The sequence below is a fragment of the Mustela nivalis genome (genome assembly GCF_964662115.1).
Source record: "Mustela nivalis genome assembly, chromosome: 5".
Taxonomy (NCBI): domain Eukaryota; kingdom Metazoa; phylum Chordata; class Mammalia; order Carnivora; family Mustelidae; genus Mustela; species Mustela nivalis.
The window spans coordinates 105,105,294-105,126,903 of NC_139024.1; the positions used below are offsets into that span (position 1 = coordinate 105,105,294).

Sequence of the window (21,610 nt, forward strand, 5' to 3'; positions counted from 1 at the left end):
AGAGAAGGGATCATGTCTTTTTTCTGCTCATCATGACCTGCCATTTTCTAGCTTTTCTATGTGTATCCAAAATTATTGCTGACTATTTCCTACCAGATTTAGTTGTCTTGTTTTCTTAGACACCTGCCTTTCGGCTCCATCCTCCATGTGTTTGCTCATGCTGCTTTCCTCCATTTGAAATGCTCTCCATCTTCCACTTCATCTTTCAAAATCCTACACCTTCAAGTCTCAAGTGGTCCTCTTTCCTTTTATAACAATCCATGTTGATTCCTCTCTGAATTTCCATTGTTCTTTACAATCAGCACCTCACAATATAGCAATTATTTCTACTTGCATGGTAAGATTCAGGTACACAGTGATTGTTTTACTCTAATATTTCATTATCAAAAGTTATAAACATAAAAAAGTTAAAGGAATTTCACAGTGTGAACCATCAAATACCCACATAGATCCTACAATAAATATTTTGTTGTATTTGCTTTATCAGATATATATATCCTCCTACCCATGCCTCCATGCATCCATTCATCTATCCACCCATCATTTTACCTTATTTTTTTTTATGACACATTGCAAAACAAGTTATAGAAATTGATGCACTTCACTCTTGGCACTTAAACATGTCTATCACTAACTAAAGCGAATATTTTTAATGGATCAACATATCTATACTCCATAGTACCCAGTAGAGTATTGGCCACATCCCAGAAAAATCAATTTATGCACACTGGGTTGAATTTCAGTATCACTTTTAAATCCATTAGAAATTAAAGGTATGGAAGCCCAGATAAATAGTCTCTAGAACCTCAGGGGCATACAGAGATGAGTGTGTTTCATGGAGTTGCAGAAGAGACATACTTGTATGTAGCTTGCACTAGCCCAACTTGTGACCTGTCAAATATATCCTAGGGGAATGTTCAAACTTTCAGGAGGCAGTTGGCTGAGAGATCAGATAGGCCACCATGTGACTGACTGAAGTACTTACATGGGTGCTGCTATACTGTGTGCTTAAGAGGCATTAGAGGGTCAATCCAGTTTATCTAAAGATACACTGAAATGAGGTGATAAAATAGGCATAGGCTAAAAAGAGGGATTCACATGCAGCAATTTGTGGCAGCCTGGTCCTTTGTACCCAGCTGGGTGGAAATTCAACTCCTTTACAGAAGAGCACAAACCTCAAATAGACAATTTGGGCCGAGGAAGATGGATCTGCAAGGAAGCCGTTCTGAACATGTGCAGGTGGTGAGCTTTTGACATCTTATTAGGGGAAAGAAAGTTACAGTGCTTCTCAGATTTGGTAGAACCTTTTAAAACATGTTATAGAAGTCATTATTCACCCTGACTTTTTCCTATACCTGAGATATATTTGAATCTGTATCTGTATCCATATCATGTGTATTTAAGTCCATATACATCCCCTCATTCTTCAACCTACAGGCTCCTTCTTGTCCATGTATCTCTGATCATCCTCTTTGGAAAGTCCTCCCCTGACTTTTAAAAAAAATTTAAATTCAAATAGCCAGCACATAGTGCATCATTAGTTTTATGTGAAGTGTTCAATGATTCATCAGTTGTGTATAACATCCAGCGCTCATCATAACACACGCCCTCCTTAATGCTCACTCTTTCCTTTATACTCTCTTTGCTCTCTATTTCAACTGGGACCCAATACAATTACTAGCTATATATTTGCTTACTTACTTCTTACCTTGCTACCCTATGGTAAAACCAAATTTTCTTCTTCTCCTGTATAATTAGAAGCTGTCAGACTACCCGATACATAGTACACTCCTAATTAAAATTCACTGAATCATATATACTGAAAATACATGAATAGAGAAAAACATTTGTTCCAGTATTATTCTAAATGTCTTGTTGTGTTTGACTCTCACCCTGGCCCTCTTCCTTGTCCATTTCCCAATACTGCTATCTACCCTGGCCCCTTGATTTGAAGCTGCATTCACACTTGACTTTCTGGGCAGTGCCTCAAGTTATAAAATCATCTACCCCGTCTCTGAAAACTCCCCTCCACTTAGCATGCTGTTCTCAGTTATGGTTTGGGAGAAAATTATATCTGATGAAAGAAATTGACCACAAGCTGTGAATGATTGAGAACCTCAGTTAATGTGTTAAATCTCCTGAGGATGTTTGTATTGTAAGAGTGGTAAACTCTGGCAGTGTGACTAAGCAACTTAAATAATTTCAGGCACTTTATGTGAAAAAGACCTAAGGATTTAGTTGACTAAAAGTATAATCTGTATGGTCTGAAAATTGAGAAAAGCAAATTCCTTCTTCTTTGAGTGTATATGGATCACTTACACAGGGAATACTGACTTCCACTGTTTGTGACAGCTTATATAGTAGCTGGTATAATGAAGAATGTAGAGAATAATTAGGGTGGTGAGGCTTTCCCAAATCCTATCCGTTGAGGAGTGGGTTAGGGTATGGGAATATTTACTTTATAGCAAAAAAGAATTAGGGAAGATAAGTAAACTTGGTTAATTCATCTGAAAAATATCTATTGAATATATTCAATATGCTAGCTCAAAATTAAGTTCTGGGGAATAATAGTGATTAAAAAATAGCCTGCTCACATAGAACTGAGATTCCATGGTTAAGGGAAAAGTTGAAGACAATTAAGTAGAAACGGGAATAGATTTATGGATTTATTCTCTCCCTTCCCTTCCTCCCTCCCTTCCATCCTGCATTCCTTCTTTCCTTCTTTTTCTTAAAAAGCACATAAGGGACCAATGCTCTGAGACTGCATGAAAGAATAGATCTACTTAATATAAATAAATCTCAAACATCTAGAGACTGCAAACCTGGAAGGAGATGCTTTCTAGGATGGCAAGTTCCCATTTTTTGTAATACTTAGTTAAATTGTCAAGATTCAAAGTGGTTGTGGATAAGAATCCATGGGACTTGCCCATAGATTCTCTAAGACCTATAATTCTTTGTTAGTCAAGATCACAAATTTTCACTTATAATGACCAGAGAAATGAGCATGATTGTTCTCATAAAAAGCAGTGCTTCAGGTAAGGCTTGGAAAAAAGAAGTCATTTGATTTGGACTTCTTGATCCTTTCACAAAGGAAGGGGTGAAGTGTTCTGTGGGCTTGGCATAATGAATAAACAACTGGTAACTCTTTTCTTTATATGTAATAGGAAGTAAAACACAGATCACATAAAGAAGAAAGATAAGGTTGTAGTATGTCACCTATAAAAGTAGACAAACAGATGGGGGCAGGAGAAAGAGTGCCAAATGTGGACTCTAGTTTTAACTTTGCTATATTGCATTGAGTCATGTGGCTCCAAGAAAGTACATCTTCCTCTCTGGCATGGAGTTTCTTTGGCAGAAAAATCAGAGGTTGAACTATATTATCTTTAATGCAACTTTTAGGTCTCACATTTAAATGTTTTAGAAAGCATTAAAATATACTTTTTAAAAAAATATATACTTTTTGTAAGGATATTTAATTAACTATTTTCAACCACTAAGGTAAAATTTTAGAAATAAAATTGACATCTTTTCAATGATTCAATTAGAATTTTCCCATACAATCAAAATATGACTTTCCTGATTCCTGAATTTTGCAATAAATCCAGCAATGAAAACTCTTAATAAGCCCTGTGACAACATATTTTTGAACAACTCCCATGTAATATTCTAAAAGCAACTATTCTCTCAAATAAAAATTTACTGTAGTTCATATTTCTTTATCCTATTCTATGAATTGAATGTCTTACATACATTTCAACGAAACTGGTGATTCTAGGGACAATGCATATCTAAGAGACTACAGTATTTTTGCTTGAGAAAAATCTGAAAAATCATATATTAATCTGTATAATTCTTTTAATTAGATATACTCATTTTAATATAATATCCCTCCTCTTATCAGACAGAAGAATATTGTGTTGAGCTTCTGTGCTTTTCAGGACCTAAAAAAATGTGTCTGTGATAGAATATAATTGACCTAAGAAGTTTTCAAGAATAAAAGTATCTTTTCTATTTTTTTTATTAATTTTTTATTTTTTATAAACATATATTTTTATCCCCAGGGGTACAGGTGTGTGAATCACCAGGTTTACACACTTTCACAGCACTCACCAAAGCACACACCCTCCCCAATGTCCACAATCCCACCCCCTTCTCCCAAATCCCCTCCCCCCAGCAACCCTCAGTTTGTTTTGTGAGATTAAGAGTCACTTATGGTTTGTCTCCCTCCCAATCCCATCTTGTTTCATTTATTCTTCTCCTACCCACTTAAGCCTCCATGTTGCACCACCATTTCCTCGTATCAGGGAGATCATATGATAGCTGTCTTTCTCTGCCTGACTTTTTCTAAAAGGTTTTTGTAGACTACCTAATAATTACAGCCTAATGAATTTTAAGTAACAGAATGCCATAGCTTCTTCATAATAGCAAATACATTAAAATGTTGACTTGCAAAAACTACAGCAGTGTATAATTCATAGATGTCTTTAAAACATCTTTAACTTTACCATACTTACATACTATGTAGGCTAAGTAAAAATAATTCTATCTACCCCTTTTGTTATATCTAGAATTGACAGATGGTATACTGATTCTATTTTTCTTTCAAGATAGCATCACAATTAAAGCATAATTTTCACTAAATTTTATTTTGTGAAATTCCCTGAGAGAAAATGGTAATTGCATAAGGCAAAATTGAAAAAAGAAAATAAAGTTTTAGACTTTTTTTTATAATAATTGGTTGCATTTTCAACACTGTTATTTTCACTAATTTGATACAGCATATTTTAGAATTAAAAAGTTTGGGAGTTTTGGTGTGTGTTGTGCTCGACCTGGTACCTTTTCTTGTGAAGTGGCAGCTGAGAAGGTACTCGGCAAGGTGATCACCATGGCCTTGAAAAGCCCAAGGAAGGAGTCACCACTGAGGACAATGATCATATTAATTTGAAGGAGGAGGGGCAGGATGGTTCTGTGGTGCAGTTGAAGATTAAGAGGCACATGCCACTTAGTAAACTAATGAAAGCCTATTATGAATGAGAGGGTTTGTCAACGAGGGAGATCAGGTTCCTATTGGATGGGCAGCCAATCAATGAAACAGACACACCTGCATAGCTGGAAATGGAGGATGAAGATGTAGTTGATGTGTTCCAGCAGCAGAGAGGAGGTGTCTACTAAAAAGGGAACCTGCTCCTTTACTGCAGAACTCTGTTCCTCCAGACCAAGAAGACATTCTCAATGAGAAAACCTCAATTTATTTCCACCACATCCTGACTACTACAGTACAGTTTTCTCTGTTCTTTCGTTTTCCCCTTCCTCACTCCTTAATTGTACATAAAGTAACTCTGTGCATAAGTAAACTGCATTTTTTTTTTAAACTAAATGGCCAATGGTATGTTTGGATCCACATCAAAAGGATATGGGATGGGGAAAAAAATACTGGTTCTTTGAAAATATCCCCTTTCTCCATTAGTGGCATACTCATTCAAGTTCTTATCTTTATATTCCAGTAGGTTATTTTGCTCTCACTATTTAACAAAATAGAACAACATAAAAATCCTTATATACCTTTTTCAATTTGAGAATTTCAATGCTTTTCATTTATCATTATAAAACCAAGGACAACTTTATAATTTTTTTGTACATAGCAATCTGCCTTTAAATAAGGATCAATTACTCTAAAAGAAATGAATCCTAGATAGCTTTTACTTGAAGTCAAGCATCTTGTTGTTTAAATGAACTTATTATTAAAAAAAAAAAAGTTAGGGAGTTTTTGATATGTCTTAAGGGTTTCATGAAATGTGCAAAGTATGAAACATTTTCCTTACATTTACTGACTGTAATATAATATGTGGTATAGTGGGTAATGATTAGAGTTAGACTCTAGAATCAGACTTCCTGAGCAAAAACTGTGGTTTCAGTGCCTTCAGGCTGTGTACCTTATTGTCCTCTTTGGAATGAGTACCTCACTGGGTGGATAGGACCTCACTGGGTGGATATTAGGAATAAATAATTAAATCTAGGGAAAGAGTTAAAAGTGTGGGTGCAAAGTAGTAACAGTTTAACTAGTGGTAGTTATTTTATTATTAATACCACTTAAAGATTTTTTTAAAGAAAAAAATTAGAATCAATAACTTCTCTAATCTTTTTTTTTTTTTTTTAGTATCTCATTTTATTTTATTTTTTTTATAAACATATATTTTTATCCCCAGGGGTACAGGTCTGTGAATCGCCAGGTTTACACACTTCACAGCACTCACTAAAGCACATACCCTCCCCAATGTCCATAACCCCACCCCCCTTCTCCCAACCCCCCTCCCCCCAGCAACCCTTAGTTTGTTTTGTGAAATTAAGAGTCACTTATGGTTTGTCTCCCTCCCAATCCCATCTTGTTTCATTGATTCTTCTCCTACCCACTTAAGCCCCCATAATACCTTCTCTAATCTTGAAGGCCCTCTACTGATGCCACTACTTTTTATTTTTATTTTATTCTTTTTAAAGATTTTGTTTATTTATTTGACAGAGATCACAAGTAGGCAGAGAGGAAGGCAGAGAGAGAGAGATGGGGAAGCAGGCTCCCTGCTGAGCAGAGAGCCTGATGTGGGGCTCTATCCCAAAACCCTGAGATCATGACCCTAGCTGAAGGCAGAGGCTCAACCCACTGAGCTACCCAGGCACCCCTCAACCCTTTTTATTTTGCAACACAACTTCTGGAGTTCTCATTAGGCTTAAATCAATTTTCTAATTTCTTACATGAGCATTCATCACTTGTGTATTTGCTTATGCCAAATGCTGCTGCCTAAATAATCTAAGAAGGTAAGTTTTCATGGCCTTCATGCATTTAACTGATCTCCATTAGTAAAATTTCCACGATGAAGTCTATTTGGTTGTTTTTCTTCTACTTGTCCCATACTCAAGCCTTACATGTTTGTTTGGTTTTGGAGGTGAGGTAACCATCTACCCGAAAGGCTAGTAGAGAGTATCACAGGAATATCAAAGTGTATCAAAGAGTTGAGAGTAAGGAAGAGGATCAGTCTAGGCTAGCTTCTAGAGGAGTAGGCTTACAGGAAGGGTAGTGTACAGTTGCGAGAAATGAACAGAGAGCATTTCAGGGGAGAAACTGTAGCATTAGCTAAATAAATGTGGTAGGAAAAGGTAGGACTGTGTTTGGGACCATGGATTTAGTAGAATGGGACAGTCCATGTTGGGTAATAGGAAGATAAAGATGTATAGGGAAGAAGACCTTGATTATAAGCCACATAATTTGTGCTCGAAAGACAGATGATGAGGGAGGGAGGGACTCCTTGTAGATGTTTTGATTTGTGATTCTCTCCTTTTAAGAGTATTAATTTAGGCAGGAAAATCTGAACAACAATGAGCAGTGTAGTATAGTGGTTAAATATAAGAGATCTAGAATAAAACTGTCTAGGTGGGAATTCTGCTTCAGTTATGAGTTACATGACCTTAAATAAATTAGTTAATCACTTTAAGCCTCAGTTTACTCACCTCTTAAATAAGTATTAGAAGAGTAACTACCTCTTAAAGACATTGTGAAATTTAATGAGATTGTGTATAAAAGTACTTATCATAGTGCCTTTTGTGTAAGTGCAGAATAAATAGCAGAATTAACAGCTATAATTGTATAGCTGTTAATGAGTGTGAATAAATGAACTAGACTGAGATTATTATGCAGGTGAAGTGTCCAGTATGTCTTTGTAAATACAATCTTGTTTGTATCCGGTAAGTTTTGTCTATCTCACAATTATCTGGATAGTCTTCTCTTCTGCTGACATGCTAACAAATCTGCTTTTTGTAGTACAATTTTTTGTGCTTACTTCCTCATCTTACTCATTTGCTTCTTATACAATGTACCAAACACAGCCAGCTCCTGGTCCAAGCTTATCATTTTCCCATCTATGAAACTACAAAAGGATGAGCTTAACAAGCAAGGAATTTCAAAAGCATTTTCACCAAAGGGTGGTAGATTAATCACCTCACTGCCCAATTAACACTGGAAGGGCAGTGATTTTTAGAATAAGCCACTGGGAACATCTGCAACTTCACACAAAATATATATTTCTTGTCCCCAAAACTTCTTTAACAGATGTTAAGACATACTGGAATATATGCTGTGTGATCATATAGCTCTGTAAACAGCCTTTGTTTGGCATCTTTCCAAGTAACAGACAAATGGACAGTGTATAAACCATGAATGTAAAGGAGAAATGTTGGAAGAGGTGAAGCAATGGAGATTTTTATTTTCATTAAACATATTGTATCTCCCTCAAATTATATTCTTTGAACAATATCCATGATGGAAATTTAATAAATGTAAACTGATACATATGATATTTGAGACCTTATAGATTAGAAAATATGCTGCTAATAATAATCTAGAAAAATCTAGAGGAAAATTTCACAAGGAGAAGAAATATATGTGATGTCTTTGCTCTTTCTGTCCATTAAAAAAAAAAAGTCAGCACATAAAATTCAACTGATAGGGCTGTGGAAAACTTTGGAGGACATCCAGAAAATAGTGCCTAAAATAATTGAATGCTTAGAGAACAAAACCATGAGGAAGTAAGTTTACTTAATTGGAAAGAGAAATATCTGCAGAAAACTTCATTAAAATTTTTATGAGGTTTTTTTAATGAGATGCTATAAAATAAAAAAGCAGTGAGCAATTTTTCTGGTCCTAGGGCAGCAACAGAAGAAATGGACTTATATGGATGATAAACTATAATAATAATACTATTCATTGAGGGACACTTTATGCTTTCCAAAGAACTTTCATATAGATGACACTCATAGGAGCCTGTATAGCAAAAAAAAAAAAAAAAAAAAAAAAAAAGGTGTGATTATCTTTAGGTTTCAAATAAAGGCTCAGACAAGTAAAGACTCCTTTGTAGTTATACAGAGAATGCTTTGCTTCCTCCCTTCCCTGTTTCCAGGTACCCTTTATGTGTCCTGTGCTTTCATTCTGAGTCATAATGAGCATATAAAGATCTACCCTTTTGCCCTAAACCAATTGGACAGTGGTTTAATGATAGGTTACAGAATAGCATTATTTGTGGCTATCTATGCCCATGCTGATACACATCTACAGTATTGGCATTTGGGGTTTTGATGTGATTAGTATTGAGCTGCTCTTCCTAAGAGTCACTGCTTCTTTAGGTAACTCCTGACAAGATTGAATAGAACCATGTCATTAACATGGGGAAATCAGCCCTCTAGTTAGTTCGGTGGGAGTTAAACGGGTGTTGTGATATGTGTTCAGTTTATCTAAAAACATTAGTTTGCTTATGTGTTAAGTAAATCTGAAGAGTCTTGGACTTCATCAGCCATTAAGTGATGATGTAGCCATGAGTCTCACTAGCTGTAGTGGATGCTATGATATGCCATATCCTGGCCATGGGACAAAGGCCCAGGTCCCCTTGACTCAATTCAGGAAACTGAAAATCCCTACTCCACAGCTTCCCCTAGGGTCAGGTAAAGCCTCTGTTATAGCTGCTCTGTAATTCAACTCCCATGTCTTCTCAGTGCTGCTTCTCTCACTGACTTATGAAAGTTATTCCCAAGAGCACTCCCTAATAAGCTTCCAGCATGCAAGTCTCTACTGTCTTTTTCCAAAGAACCTGACCTAAAATACTAGTTATTAAGTCTCAGTGGCTGAGACATTCTTGCAGAGATGACGGTCCATTGTAGAGTCTCCATATTTTTAGGAATCCTCAGGACTGCTTGCACATGTGTGCCTAAGGATCAGCCTTGTTCATTGGTAATTAAAAAAAAAAATAAGTAAAAGATTTAGTATCTTCAAGCAGACTCCCCAGAGCATGCTGCCCAACATAGGGCTCGATCCCAGGACCCTGAGATCATGAGCCAAAATCAAAATTCGGCCACTTAAGTGACTGAGCCACCCAGGTGCCCTGCTCATTGGTCATTTCTGTGCAAACAATCTAAATCTTTACTTTCTCTTGTTCTATGAATTCTTCACAAAGACTGTGCTAAGCTGGAATTGTGTTTCCATCATTTTATCTGAGGCTTATATACAAGAGGAGCTAGAATTTTCTTTTGGAACAGTCTCTACTACTGCACCCAGGTGCAGAAATGAGTGTCATTGCTAGTATGATGCAAGCAGGAGAATGCTTCTTTGCTATTTTATTCATTTGGGAGGTGGGAAGAGATTCTCAGTGCATGGTTGAGTTCATTCTAGTCCATCATATAGGACTGGAAATTTCTGCCCCTCAAATGATGGGAGATTTACTGAGGTGTATAGTAAGCTCCTATGTAAATTTTTATGGTATTTCCTACAGGGCTTTTTCCTGGAATCTCCTTTTTATCTTTGTAACATTGTTCTTGAGGGCGGATTGGTGTTCAAATATTACTATAAATTAGAATTAAGCCAACTGTTTACAAGTTGAGAAGAAGGAGGGACCAGGAAAGAATGTTGTATCAAATACTGTAAAACAGGAATTTACTGTCTCTTATGGTGGCATTAGAATGAATTATCTGAAGAAATATTAAAAGCCTTTCTTCTGTATTTATTGAGTTCAAACACTTTGGCTTAGTACCAGTATCTCTCTATGAAATTAGCTTCCAATTTTAAACATTTAGTATATCTTCTGAAAAGTCTTAAACTATTCTTAAATGAATCTGTGTTAGATAGAACAGAGTTCACAGATGTTAAATTGTAAAATAATTTATTTTACTATCTATCTTCTTTTTATTCAGTATGTTGATGAAGTCAAGGTGAATTTGTTGAGGAAGAAGCTTACAAAGCTTCTTTTAGCTTAATTTAGAAAGTTAGGTGACTAGCCATTTTTTTTAAATAAGTAAGATTGTCTATATTTTGAGTCCATTCTGTAAGAATTGTTCTAAAGAAGTTACTTAAGATAAATATGTTGTCAAGGATTGAAGCCTACCACTAAGAATAAGACTTGAAGAACTTTCAGGTTGGAAAAAAACATGGGATTTAAATCTGTATTGTCAATTAACCACATATTTACTTAATAAAAAAATAATCCCTTGGCATTTTCTCATGAGTCTTATTTTTTAAAAAAGTTAATTCCCTTTAACTGCCCTGTGTGGCAGAGTGTTCTGTGACTTTATCAATTACTGTTTTTCTGACCTAATTCCTATATATTCAGTTTGCCCCTAAGTCTTCATTTGCTTTCTACTACTTTCTTATATAATCTTGTCGTAAAGATGATAGTTACATGCATTTTAGAATTACAGAGAGAAAAGGATTTTAGGGATTGAAGTTCCTTTTTCTGTATACTCTGCCACCATACAAGAATAGTTCCAACTTTCTCAATAGTTTTGACAGTTGTAGAAATCTACCATTAACAAAAAAGGATGAAGAAAATATGAAGCTTTCTTCAGCATACATTCCTAATTCTCAAAAGAATTCTTTGGCTTTTGTTTTAGTTTATTGTGAATCTCTGCATTAGAAATCACAACATTTGATGTTCTGCTAAAGAGCTAAATATCGTTTCACCTCAAGCTTTATGTTCTCATTACCCAATTTCCATACAATTTTCCACATGAACCATGATGTTATTCAGTGCCATGATGTCATTGCTTATCCTCTTCCAATTGCTGTCCCTCTGATAAATTTCTAATCTTTCTTCACCATCCAGTTTATTTTTCATGTTACAGATGTACTTGTCAACTGCTATATTCCTTTCTCTTCGGGAGAATCTTTGTGGTTGCTCTGAGCCCTTGAGGGTCAATCAGTTCTCTGGCTGTCTTGGCATCTCAGCACACCAGAAGATGAGGAGTTATAGACCTGAATATTCACTTTTGTATCTTTGTTAAGAGACATTTGAACTGAACTGCACATATGAGGAGCACACATGTGATTACACAGTCAATCATTTGGAATTTTTTTTTATACCACTGATTGGTTGAGTCCATCCATAACTGACATATTATCCAGTGAACATATTGTATAGACTCAGCTTCACATTCAGATCACGATGTCTTTATTTAGAGAGCTCTATTCTATTTCTGCCTCACTGAACACCAAACTGACACTTCTTGTTTCTCAAGATTTATGCAAATTTTAGACACAACCATACATGCTAGCAGAAGACTGTATCCAATAAACCTAAATAATACTAAAATTACCAACTCTTAGACCCACAGACCTCTGAAAGATTATCTTAAACTAAATTTATTTAATGAAAGAAATTTTGTTTTTATAGTGGCTTGTCCCAATTCAATATACGAATAAATTACATTATAATTTGCTGTCCAGCTAGTACTGGACATGTTATGTATGATTAGTGTGTAATGTATGGATAAAGAAGCAATGTTTAGATATATGTATTTAGGTACAAGTCAATGTAATTATAAAGTATTATGCTATATTTCTCATATTTGGCTACAGTTTTCCTACATTTCCTCTAAGAAATACCAGATGGAAGTGTTGATGGAAAAGATACAGAAATTAATATTGAAGTGACAAAGTTTGACCTTTTTAAGAAGAAAAGCTTGCCAAACTTCCATATTGACATGGCAACGTTTTATGAATAAATCTAATATCTTATAGATTTAGCACAGTTCAAAAGTCACCATCTGTTTTAAGAAGTGAAGGTTCTTGCTATTACAGAGTTTCTGGGCACTAAGACTAAAGGCATACAATCCATAGATTATATAATATTAAATACCAAGAATGTGTGAAAAACTTTCACATTTTAGAAAATCAGAGACATGAGACATTTTGAGTTACTCCCAAAATTAGAGCTTATAATACATGATGGGTATTCTTTCTTCTTATATAAACTTGGGTAGTCTCCTGATCATTCTCTGTATGGAGTTATAGGTGAATAGCTGGGCAACAAGTTGTAATACACAGAATTTACATGGGGAAAATGGCAAAGTGCTGTAAGTCAATTTTGAGCAGAGTTGTCTGAAAGGCCTTTGGCAATACATGTACGTATTATAAGAAGTTATCATTTGTTCCTTTCTTATTTTCCATAAATTACTTACCACTAAATTTCTTCATTTGTTATAGTCAAGCAATCCTACTCAGAATTCTTTTTATTTCCCATCCTTTAAGGTTAATGCTAGCTTTGCATTATAGAAATTTATTTTCTATTTTCTTAATCAAACAGTTGTGGGAAATGTGTTAATTAAAAAATAAAGAGTAGTTTGCACAGATAGGTACTCACATTAGCACACAAACACACGCATATACATATACCTCTACCTATATGAGGTTTTTATCTCAGAGAAATTAGTAAGATCAAACAGGAGGTAAAAATCAGTCCACTGACAAAACTCAGCAGCGTTTTTATCAGTTTATTTTGTCAAGGTATTATGTCAAAAGTGCTTGCAATGGTTTTATCTGATGTTTGAGTTTGAGCAAGTTCTAAGGTTCTTACTGCCCAACTATTAGAAACCTACCAGCCTCTGTTCAATTGATCTTAAACCATGCATGCATTCCTTTACACTGACTGGTTACTCAAAAGTTGTTGATTGGGATGTGTAGTTCTGACACTCACCCAATTCTTGGTCAAAATTCATTTGGCATTGGCTATCTTAAGAGTTTGTTAAGTATGAATCACTACATACTGGAATGTGCCTTAGATATACATGGATAATGCTACACCCCTGGATAAGTCTTTGAGAAACCTAAGGTAGAAGGAAGAATAGGTTGGTAGGTAGGTAAGGAGGGAAGGTAGAATAGGCTGTGTGGATTTAAAACATGCAGGTAATAACACAGTAAGTTACCTAGAGGAAACGACACAGGACTTCTTTACAGAACAAAATGCTGAATAAAGAGTCAGCTTTTATATAGGAGAGACACAAAAGGTGGCAGAAAAATTTAAACTTCAGAATCTTTAAAAAGTATATATATATGGTAAGACAATTTTTCTGAACTTTCCCAAAGGAGAATAACCCTTTTGAAAACTAAGACTCTCTCTATGTGATCCCTTTCAAAATTTGTTGAAATGAAAGACAAACTGTGCATGAGTATGAATTACAATCTATCTGTAGAGCTGTGATCTCTGCTCCATTTCATTTAAGAAGAACTTCTATCTTGATACTGAATTGACCTGTATCACTACAGGTGGTTTATTCAAGTTCGTTCTACTTCTGCCATCTATCTGCAGGTACAATGCAAATTTAGTAGGAGGAAATACTCTCATGTTTATTCTCAGTGGCTAAAAACAAAATAAAAATCAAAGTCATCTTTTATGTATTTACCTTAGAGCTCTACTAATTTTTGAAAATAAGTTCTTATCAATCATGCTATGGTATTTTGTCATCAGGGACACTTAAATACAGAAGGAATTCCAACAACATTCATATAATTAAAAAGGACCTTGATTCACATACTTTTAAGGGACCAATTTGTTCTACGTTTGCAATAACAGGTGTCCCATTTGAAAGAATTAGGATAGCTAGAAAGAGCTGTACCCAAAGACCCTTTTAATGCTAACTTGTGCCCAGTTAAGAATGTTGCAGTAGGAGTGGAGCAGGAAAGATGAAGAGAGAAGGTGATGTAAACAACTGAGAGGGGACGGACAGGGATCGCGCAGATAGGGACTGATAGGGATCAAGCAAAAGACAGTCACGGATCAAGGGACATACATAAAAACAGAAATCAGAAGTCTCAATGTGTGCGTCTTTTCCATTTTCCCCTCCCTCTGGCAGAAATCTTCTCTCATGTGGATTGTATCTCATCACTATAAATTTATAAGGGACTTTATATTCTCAATTATTCATTATTTTTCTATGTGCTAACACCTTCCACTCAACTAGTAAGTTCAATCCATAATTAAACATGCTCAAATCTCTTATCTTATATATCCACCTCTTGACTTCTCACTTACCTCTAGTTATGACCTTACTTCTTTATACTTCAACAGTAAAACTTATTGAAGAGTTACGAATATATACTTGTTATTCATATTTATTACATAAATTTAAATGATTTATATAATATATAATATAATACAGTCCTAGGTCAGTCTTTAATGTAACTTATTGTCACCTTAAGATCTTGTGGGATGCTGCTTATAAGACAAAGCAGATTTGCATTTTTGTGTCAGTAGAGATATCTCTTTCTTGCTTTTTAAATTCTGAATAAACTTAATTGAAAGATTTGGAAAGCCCTCAGTTTTTAGTTTTACTAGAAGTGTCAGTATTTTTTTGAAGGATGGTTTCAACCTCAGTCTGCCTAAGGCTCTGCATGGTTTGAGGACAGCCTACCTAGGTATTCATTACTTAAAGGCAAAGAATGAAATCATCCCTTTAAGAAAGTTTGATGAAGGGGCGCCTGGGTGGCTCAGTGGATTAAGCCGCTGCCTTCGGCTCAGGTCATGATCTCGGTGTCCTGGGATCGAGCCCCGCATCGGGCTCTTTGCTCAGCGGGAGCCTGCTTCCCCCTCTCTATCTGCCTGACTCTCCGCCTACTTGTGATTTCTCTCTCTGTCAAATAAATAAATAAAATCTTTAAAAAAAAAAAAAAAGAAAGTTTGATGAAAACAGAAATTACTTCATATGTGATCAAATGTGCCACTGTTAGTATGAAATGATTACACTGTATAAAACGATGGTGTTATCAGTCAAAATGGCTTTTAAATTGGTTTCTAGGTTATTCACCTTCTCATCTGGCTCTTTTTTTGTGACCAACTGCACCCTTTGTAAGAGAGATGATTAAAGTAAGAGTTAAGTTTGTGGCTCTGAAAATTTGCTTTGGCTGTACACAACTCTCTGTTCTAAAAGGGTTTGCCTAATTTATGAATAATAGTTTCATTGCCTTAGGGTAATTTCGTTGCCTTCTTGCCATAACCAACTGAACTGCCCAGCCCAGATACTCTCATTTCTTCATTTGTTCAAACATTTACTGAGCATCTTTCTGTCAGATGCCCTACAAATTGCATTAAAAATGAGTAAGATACTGTCCCTGCCTGGAAGGAGTTTCCATTTTCAGATTGGTGTCAATTTCCTTGATTTTATTTGCAGATTGATACAGACCCTGGGAAAGCTTATTTGATTTATATAACCTTCACAGGTTAGCCAAGATTCCTGCTAATCAGACTAAAGTATACAATTGTCATCTAACGTATAAACTCAGACACAAAATGTTATTTTTAACTGACACAGAGTAACTTTAGAGACCATTATCACTAGATTGCTGTACTGATGAAGAATTTTAAATTCTTGGCTGCTACATGTAAATTTTGTTCAGTAATGCCCTTGGGATGTGACCATCATATTTAGCCATTTCTCTCTTCTGAGGCGTCCTAATTCTGAAGTATGAATTAAATTCAAGACTGCCTTCTAAAAGTTTATATGCCCTAGGAATAAATTTCCATTTAATATTCATTTTTCCTCTACTGGATTCTTTTTTTTTTTTTTTGGTGCAGAGTCAATGGCTACTACCCCCATCCCCTATTCTGAGTAGGTATTTTCACTCAGAAGATATTTTGTTAAATAAATGAACTTGATCTTAATTTCTTTTCCTTCCTTCCTTTCCTTCTTCTCCCCCTTCATCCTTCTTACCTCCCTCCCCCCCTTCCTTCAAAATGGGGAGAGAGGCGGGGAGGGGCAGAGGTAGGAGAGAGAGAATCTTAAGCAGATTCCCTTCTAAGGTTGTAGCCCCATGCTGGGCTCTGTCTCACGACCTAGAGCTCTATCTTACCACCCTGAGATCATGACCAGAGCCAACATCAAGAGTCCCACGATGAAGCGACTGCACTACCCAGGCACCCCGAACTAGATCTTAATTTCAACTGAACCACATAAATCTTCAACCTATGTATTTGCTCCTTGATATTTTCAAAGAAATCAATTCATTTTATATATAATTTGATTGGCATTGGGCAGTATCAAATTATACCTTAATTTAATTTGATGGAGTTAATACTCCATCAAACTGAAAAAAATTGGTTGGCAACAGAGAAAGACAATTATCAAATGATCTCCCTGATAGGAGGAAGTTGAGAGGCAACGTGGAGTGTTTGGGGGGTAGGAAAGGAATAAATGAAATAAGATGGAATTGGGAGGGAGACAAACCATAAGAGACTCTTAATCTCACAAAACAAACTGAGGGTTGCCAGGGGGAGTGGGGTAGGGAGAGGGTGGTTGGGTTATAGACACTGGTAAGGTATGTGCTATGGTGAGCTGTGAAGTGTGTAAACCTGGCGATTCACAGACCTGTACCCCTGAGGCTAATAATACATTACATGTTAATTGAAAAATTGATTGGCAAAACAACTTTCAGATGGAAAGTTTTTTTGTCTTTCTTTTTGTATTTGGTAGATATTATACATACAAATAACACTTAAAAAAATAAGGCTCAGCACTATAATTCAAAGAATTACTGTGGAGGACTTACCGTACTGTGATAGGGATGAAAACATTTGTGTTAATTCTATAACTAGCAGAAAGAGTCAAGATATTTTGAGAACTTCCACATCCATATTTAACTGTGGGCCGTCCTTCCACGAGAAATAAATGAAGAAAGTGTTGCCCAATATTCTTCTCACTACCTTTAAAAACAAACATTACATTAAATTAGTGATTAGATTTATATTTTATTCAATAATAATTATTCTTTCAACAAACACAATCTTTGCCCTTAAGGAGTAATGATTTGGTGAGATGGTAAGAGTGTTATTAAATTATTCAATATAATAATACTACATTAGAATTATATACAATATTTACAATATATTGTATGCAATATATACAATATAATAATATTATGTTAGAATTATTTTCCACAGGAATTAAAAGCACTGAGTTGACATGAGATTAACTTTCTGACTCTGTTTCTTAATAGCAAGATGCTATTATTCTGAGCCTCAATTTCCTCATACATTATAAAGGGATAAGGAGGGCAAGTAATTACTAGAACTACTGTGATAATTAAATAATAAATGAAAAGTGTCTGGCACCTGTTGAGTATTACATAACTTGGTTTATTATTACTGTTAATTATCTGTATTTTAAATTTAATGTGTATTTCATAAAAGTTTAAATGATAAAGAAATATATATAAAAAAGAAGAAACACTCCCCTTCCTCCAGCTGATTCTTTTCCCACCTTGAGGTATTCTTTTCCACCGTATATCCGTACACATATGAATATTTATATAGCCCTAGTTTTATTTTTTAAAATGAAATAAAGCGCTAAGTAGATTTATTTACCTTTCTCTTCATTTAATAATAAACTTTAGGCATCTGTCTTGTCTTCATTTTTAATTGACGTATAACTCACATAAAAATCACACAAATATTAAACATATAGCTCAGAAGAACATTATCTCAAAAGAACATTATCTGTATTATCAAAAGTCTTACCACTCACTCTTTTCTTTCCTCTTCCCAAAGTAATCACCATCCTGATGCTTAACAGGTAGGATAAATTTTGCCTAATCTAAATTTCGAATTATTGGGATCATACTGCATACTGTATATATTCTGTTGTGCCTACTTACTTTTGCTCAGTGTTACGTTTGAGAGATAGCACCTATGCTAAAACTCATTCATTTTTATTGCTTTATAGTATTCAATTGAATAATTACAATCCAGTTATTCTTTCTTCCATAGATGAACATCCTCCTCCCATCCCAGTTTTTGGATATTATGAATAATGTTGCTAATGATAATCTTGTATGTGTCTTTTGTGCTGAGCGAAGCATATGCATTTCTGTTGTGTATATAACCAAGAGCTGAATTGTTGATTCCGAAATAATTTTGATTTAATTTCTTACCAGCAGTAAGAGTTCCAGATGATCCAGTCTCACCACCCTTGTTATGGTTGCCTTGCAGATTTTAACTACTCTGTGTTTATTTTGTTGTAGCTTCAATTTTTATTTTTCCTCATAATAGGGAAGTTGAGCATATTGTCATGTTTAGTGGCTATTTTGATATCTTCTTTTGTGAAATCTCAGTTTGTACTTCTTACATTTCTATTTGGTTGTTTGCTTTCTCTTGAGTGATTAGAGTTATATCTATGTATATATTTAATATTTAGATCTATATTCATATATATGTGTGTTTAGCATGTAAGCTCTTTGTTAACCATGTTTACTGAAGATACTCCAGTTCTGTGGACTGTCTTGCCAATTGCTTAAGTTGAGTTTTGTTGAGCCTATGGTCTTAATTTTAGCACAGGTCTTTTTATTGTTTTCTTTATGGTTGTAATTAGTGACTTTTATGTAACCTTTAGGATATCTTTGCATTCTTTAAAATCATAAAGTTATTTTCTTACATTATCTTTTGTAAGCTTCATTTAACATCTGTATGGTCTCTAGAATTGATTTTTGTACATAATATGAAGCAGGAGCTTGTGGTAGGTTGGATAATAGCCAGCAAAGATAGTCATGTCCTAATTGTTGGAACCCGTGAATGTTAATCTTATTTGGCAAAAGACACTTTGTAGGTATGATTAAAGATTTTGAGATGAGATTACCCTGGATTATCTGGTTGGGTCAAGAATTAGTCAGGGGTCAATTTTCATTTTTTCCTCTTTTAGTTTCCAATTGATCCAAAATCATCAAAGCAAATAATTCTTGTTATGTATTTACTGAATTCTCAGATATTTGTGAAATATATATTTTTAGTATTTTTGAGTATCTATTACCTACTTTTTTCTTTTATTTATGCTTGTGAGTATAATTTTAGACAAATTGTTTTAATAATAATAAAAAAACCTTTAAAAGTATACTAAACCAAACTGAAATTACAACCCTTGAAAATGGTCATCATTAGGAACACCTGGGTGGCTCAGTCAAGCCACTGACTCTTGATTTAGGCTTTGGGTCATGATCTCAGAGACATGAGATTGAGCCCTGCATGGGGCTCCATGCTAGGCCTGGAGCCTGCTTAAGATTCTCTCTCCCTCTCCCTTGGTACCCCTGTCCTCCACTGGCCCACTTTCTTAAAAAAAGACAAAAAAAAAAACTGGCCAGCATTAGTATTTGGTGAATACCACTATAGATATAAAGGTTGATAAATGGACAGATATATAGAGAGGGAATTTTTCCTTAGAGCAAAATCATATTGTTCATGTATTTTAATCTAAGAACTCTTTAATAAGTTTAAAATCTATTGAGTAACCCCAAAGAGCTTTTGTTAACATGGTTTGCAACTTTCTTTCTTCCTTTATTTAGGGAGCAAGCAGGGGGAGAGGGGCAGAGGGAGAAAGAGAATATTAAGGAGGCTTCATGCCCAGTGCATAGGCTTATGCAGGGCTCCATCTCACAACTGTGAGATCAAGACATGAATTGAAATCACAAGTCAGATGACACTTAACCAATTGAGCCACCCAGGCACTCTGGTTTGCCTCTTTTAATACTGGATTAGAATTTAAAACTGAAAAATAATATTTAAAACAGAAGTTGTTCAATTATTTATTGGTTAGCTTATTTGAAAATAACAATAATAAAATCCCTTACATATTAACCTGCATAGCACAGTTTGTGAAAAGTAATTATATTTTCTAAACAAAAATAAAATAGAGGAGGATTATTCTATACTTTTACAATAATCTTCAATTTAAGCTTAATAAAAGTTATTAAATCCTCATATCTTCTTCTATATTCAATATATTGTGAACTGTTGATTTGGTTGAAGTACATGAACTCTGGTGTCACAGAGAATGTGACTAGAAAAGGGTAATGATTTTTACACATACAAAGATTGGACAAGTGGTAGTTCCTTAAAGTATAACTGAAATACGGAATCTGGAACTATAGTAATAGTCTTTACATCCTGTTACATTAAAACTGTTACATTAAAATTCCATTGGTCTCGGGGCGCCTGGGTGGCTCAGTGGGTTAAGCTGCTGCCTTCGGCTCAGGTCATGATCTCAGGGTCCTCGGATCGAGTCCCGCATCCGGCTCTCTGCTCAGCAGGGAGCCTGCTTCCCTCTCTCTCTCTCTGTCTCTCCATCTACTTGTGATTTCTCTCTGTCAAATAAATAAATAAAATCTTAAAAAAAAAATTCCATTGGTCTTTCTTATATTTTAAATTAATATTGCACCCTTGCATGATTTTGTAACACCTTTCATTAGTTATTTGAAAAATGCAGATTCACTGGGTTATGGAGAGCTTTCAAAAAATATATAAAAAAATGAAAAATAAAAAAAATCACATGAATTACTATTACAATTGAAATCAGAAAGTATGGTGAAGCTTTGAAGTTCACTGTGAAGAATCTAAGTTTTCCCATATTCTAATTTTTACTAGAAAGCTTTACTTTCATCATTGGGAATGATTGGGAATCAAAGACGATCAGCTGCTTTCTTCAAAATGAGAGGCTTACTTTGTTAGTTTTTGAGAAAATGGCTGCAAAATACTCAAGTCTGAATAACTACAGATTATCCTTTAGTCATTTTTCAAGTCATGTTTCACAATGGCTACTTCAACTAGCAACTTAAAAAAATTGCACAAGCATTTTTCCTCAAGGCAGCTATTCTATATTGGCATGCAGCCGACTTGCTTTATGTATACCTCTCCTTAAGCACAGCACTTTACAAAGTTACATAGACAAGGATTGAGAATTTTAAAAATTAATTCATTTTACTGCAGAATTAGGACATTTTACGCATGTGTTCATTTTTACTTTGAGTGCATAGTGGAGTAGAATAAAA

The 21,610-nt window shown here is 35.0% G+C and overlaps 1 protein-coding gene and 1 pseudogene across 2 annotated transcripts in view; one reads left to right on the forward strand and one right to left on the reverse strand.

The window, feature by feature from the left end:
- LOC309865149 (small ubiquitin-related modifier 2 pseudogene) overlaps positions 1-5,228 on the forward strand; it is a 44,759-nt pseudogene extending 39,531 nt beyond the window's left edge. Inside the window, exons 2-3 of the transcript in view lie at positions 4,877-5,038; positions 5,110-5,228. The product of the transcript in view is annotated as a small ubiquitin-related modifier 2 pseudogene (transcript). The remainder of the gene's footprint in view (positions 1-4,876; positions 5,039-5,109) is intronic.
- The window catches only part of EYS (eyes shut homolog), a gene marked incomplete at its 5' end in the record, with an annotated part of 1,535,590 nt that overhangs the window by 250,509 nt on the left and 1,263,471 nt on the right, over positions 1-21,610 (reverse strand). Inside the window, 1 exon segment of the mRNA XM_082729457.1 lies at positions 17,348-17,497. Coding sequence (XP_082585583.1) covers positions 17,348-17,497 — 150 coding nt within the window.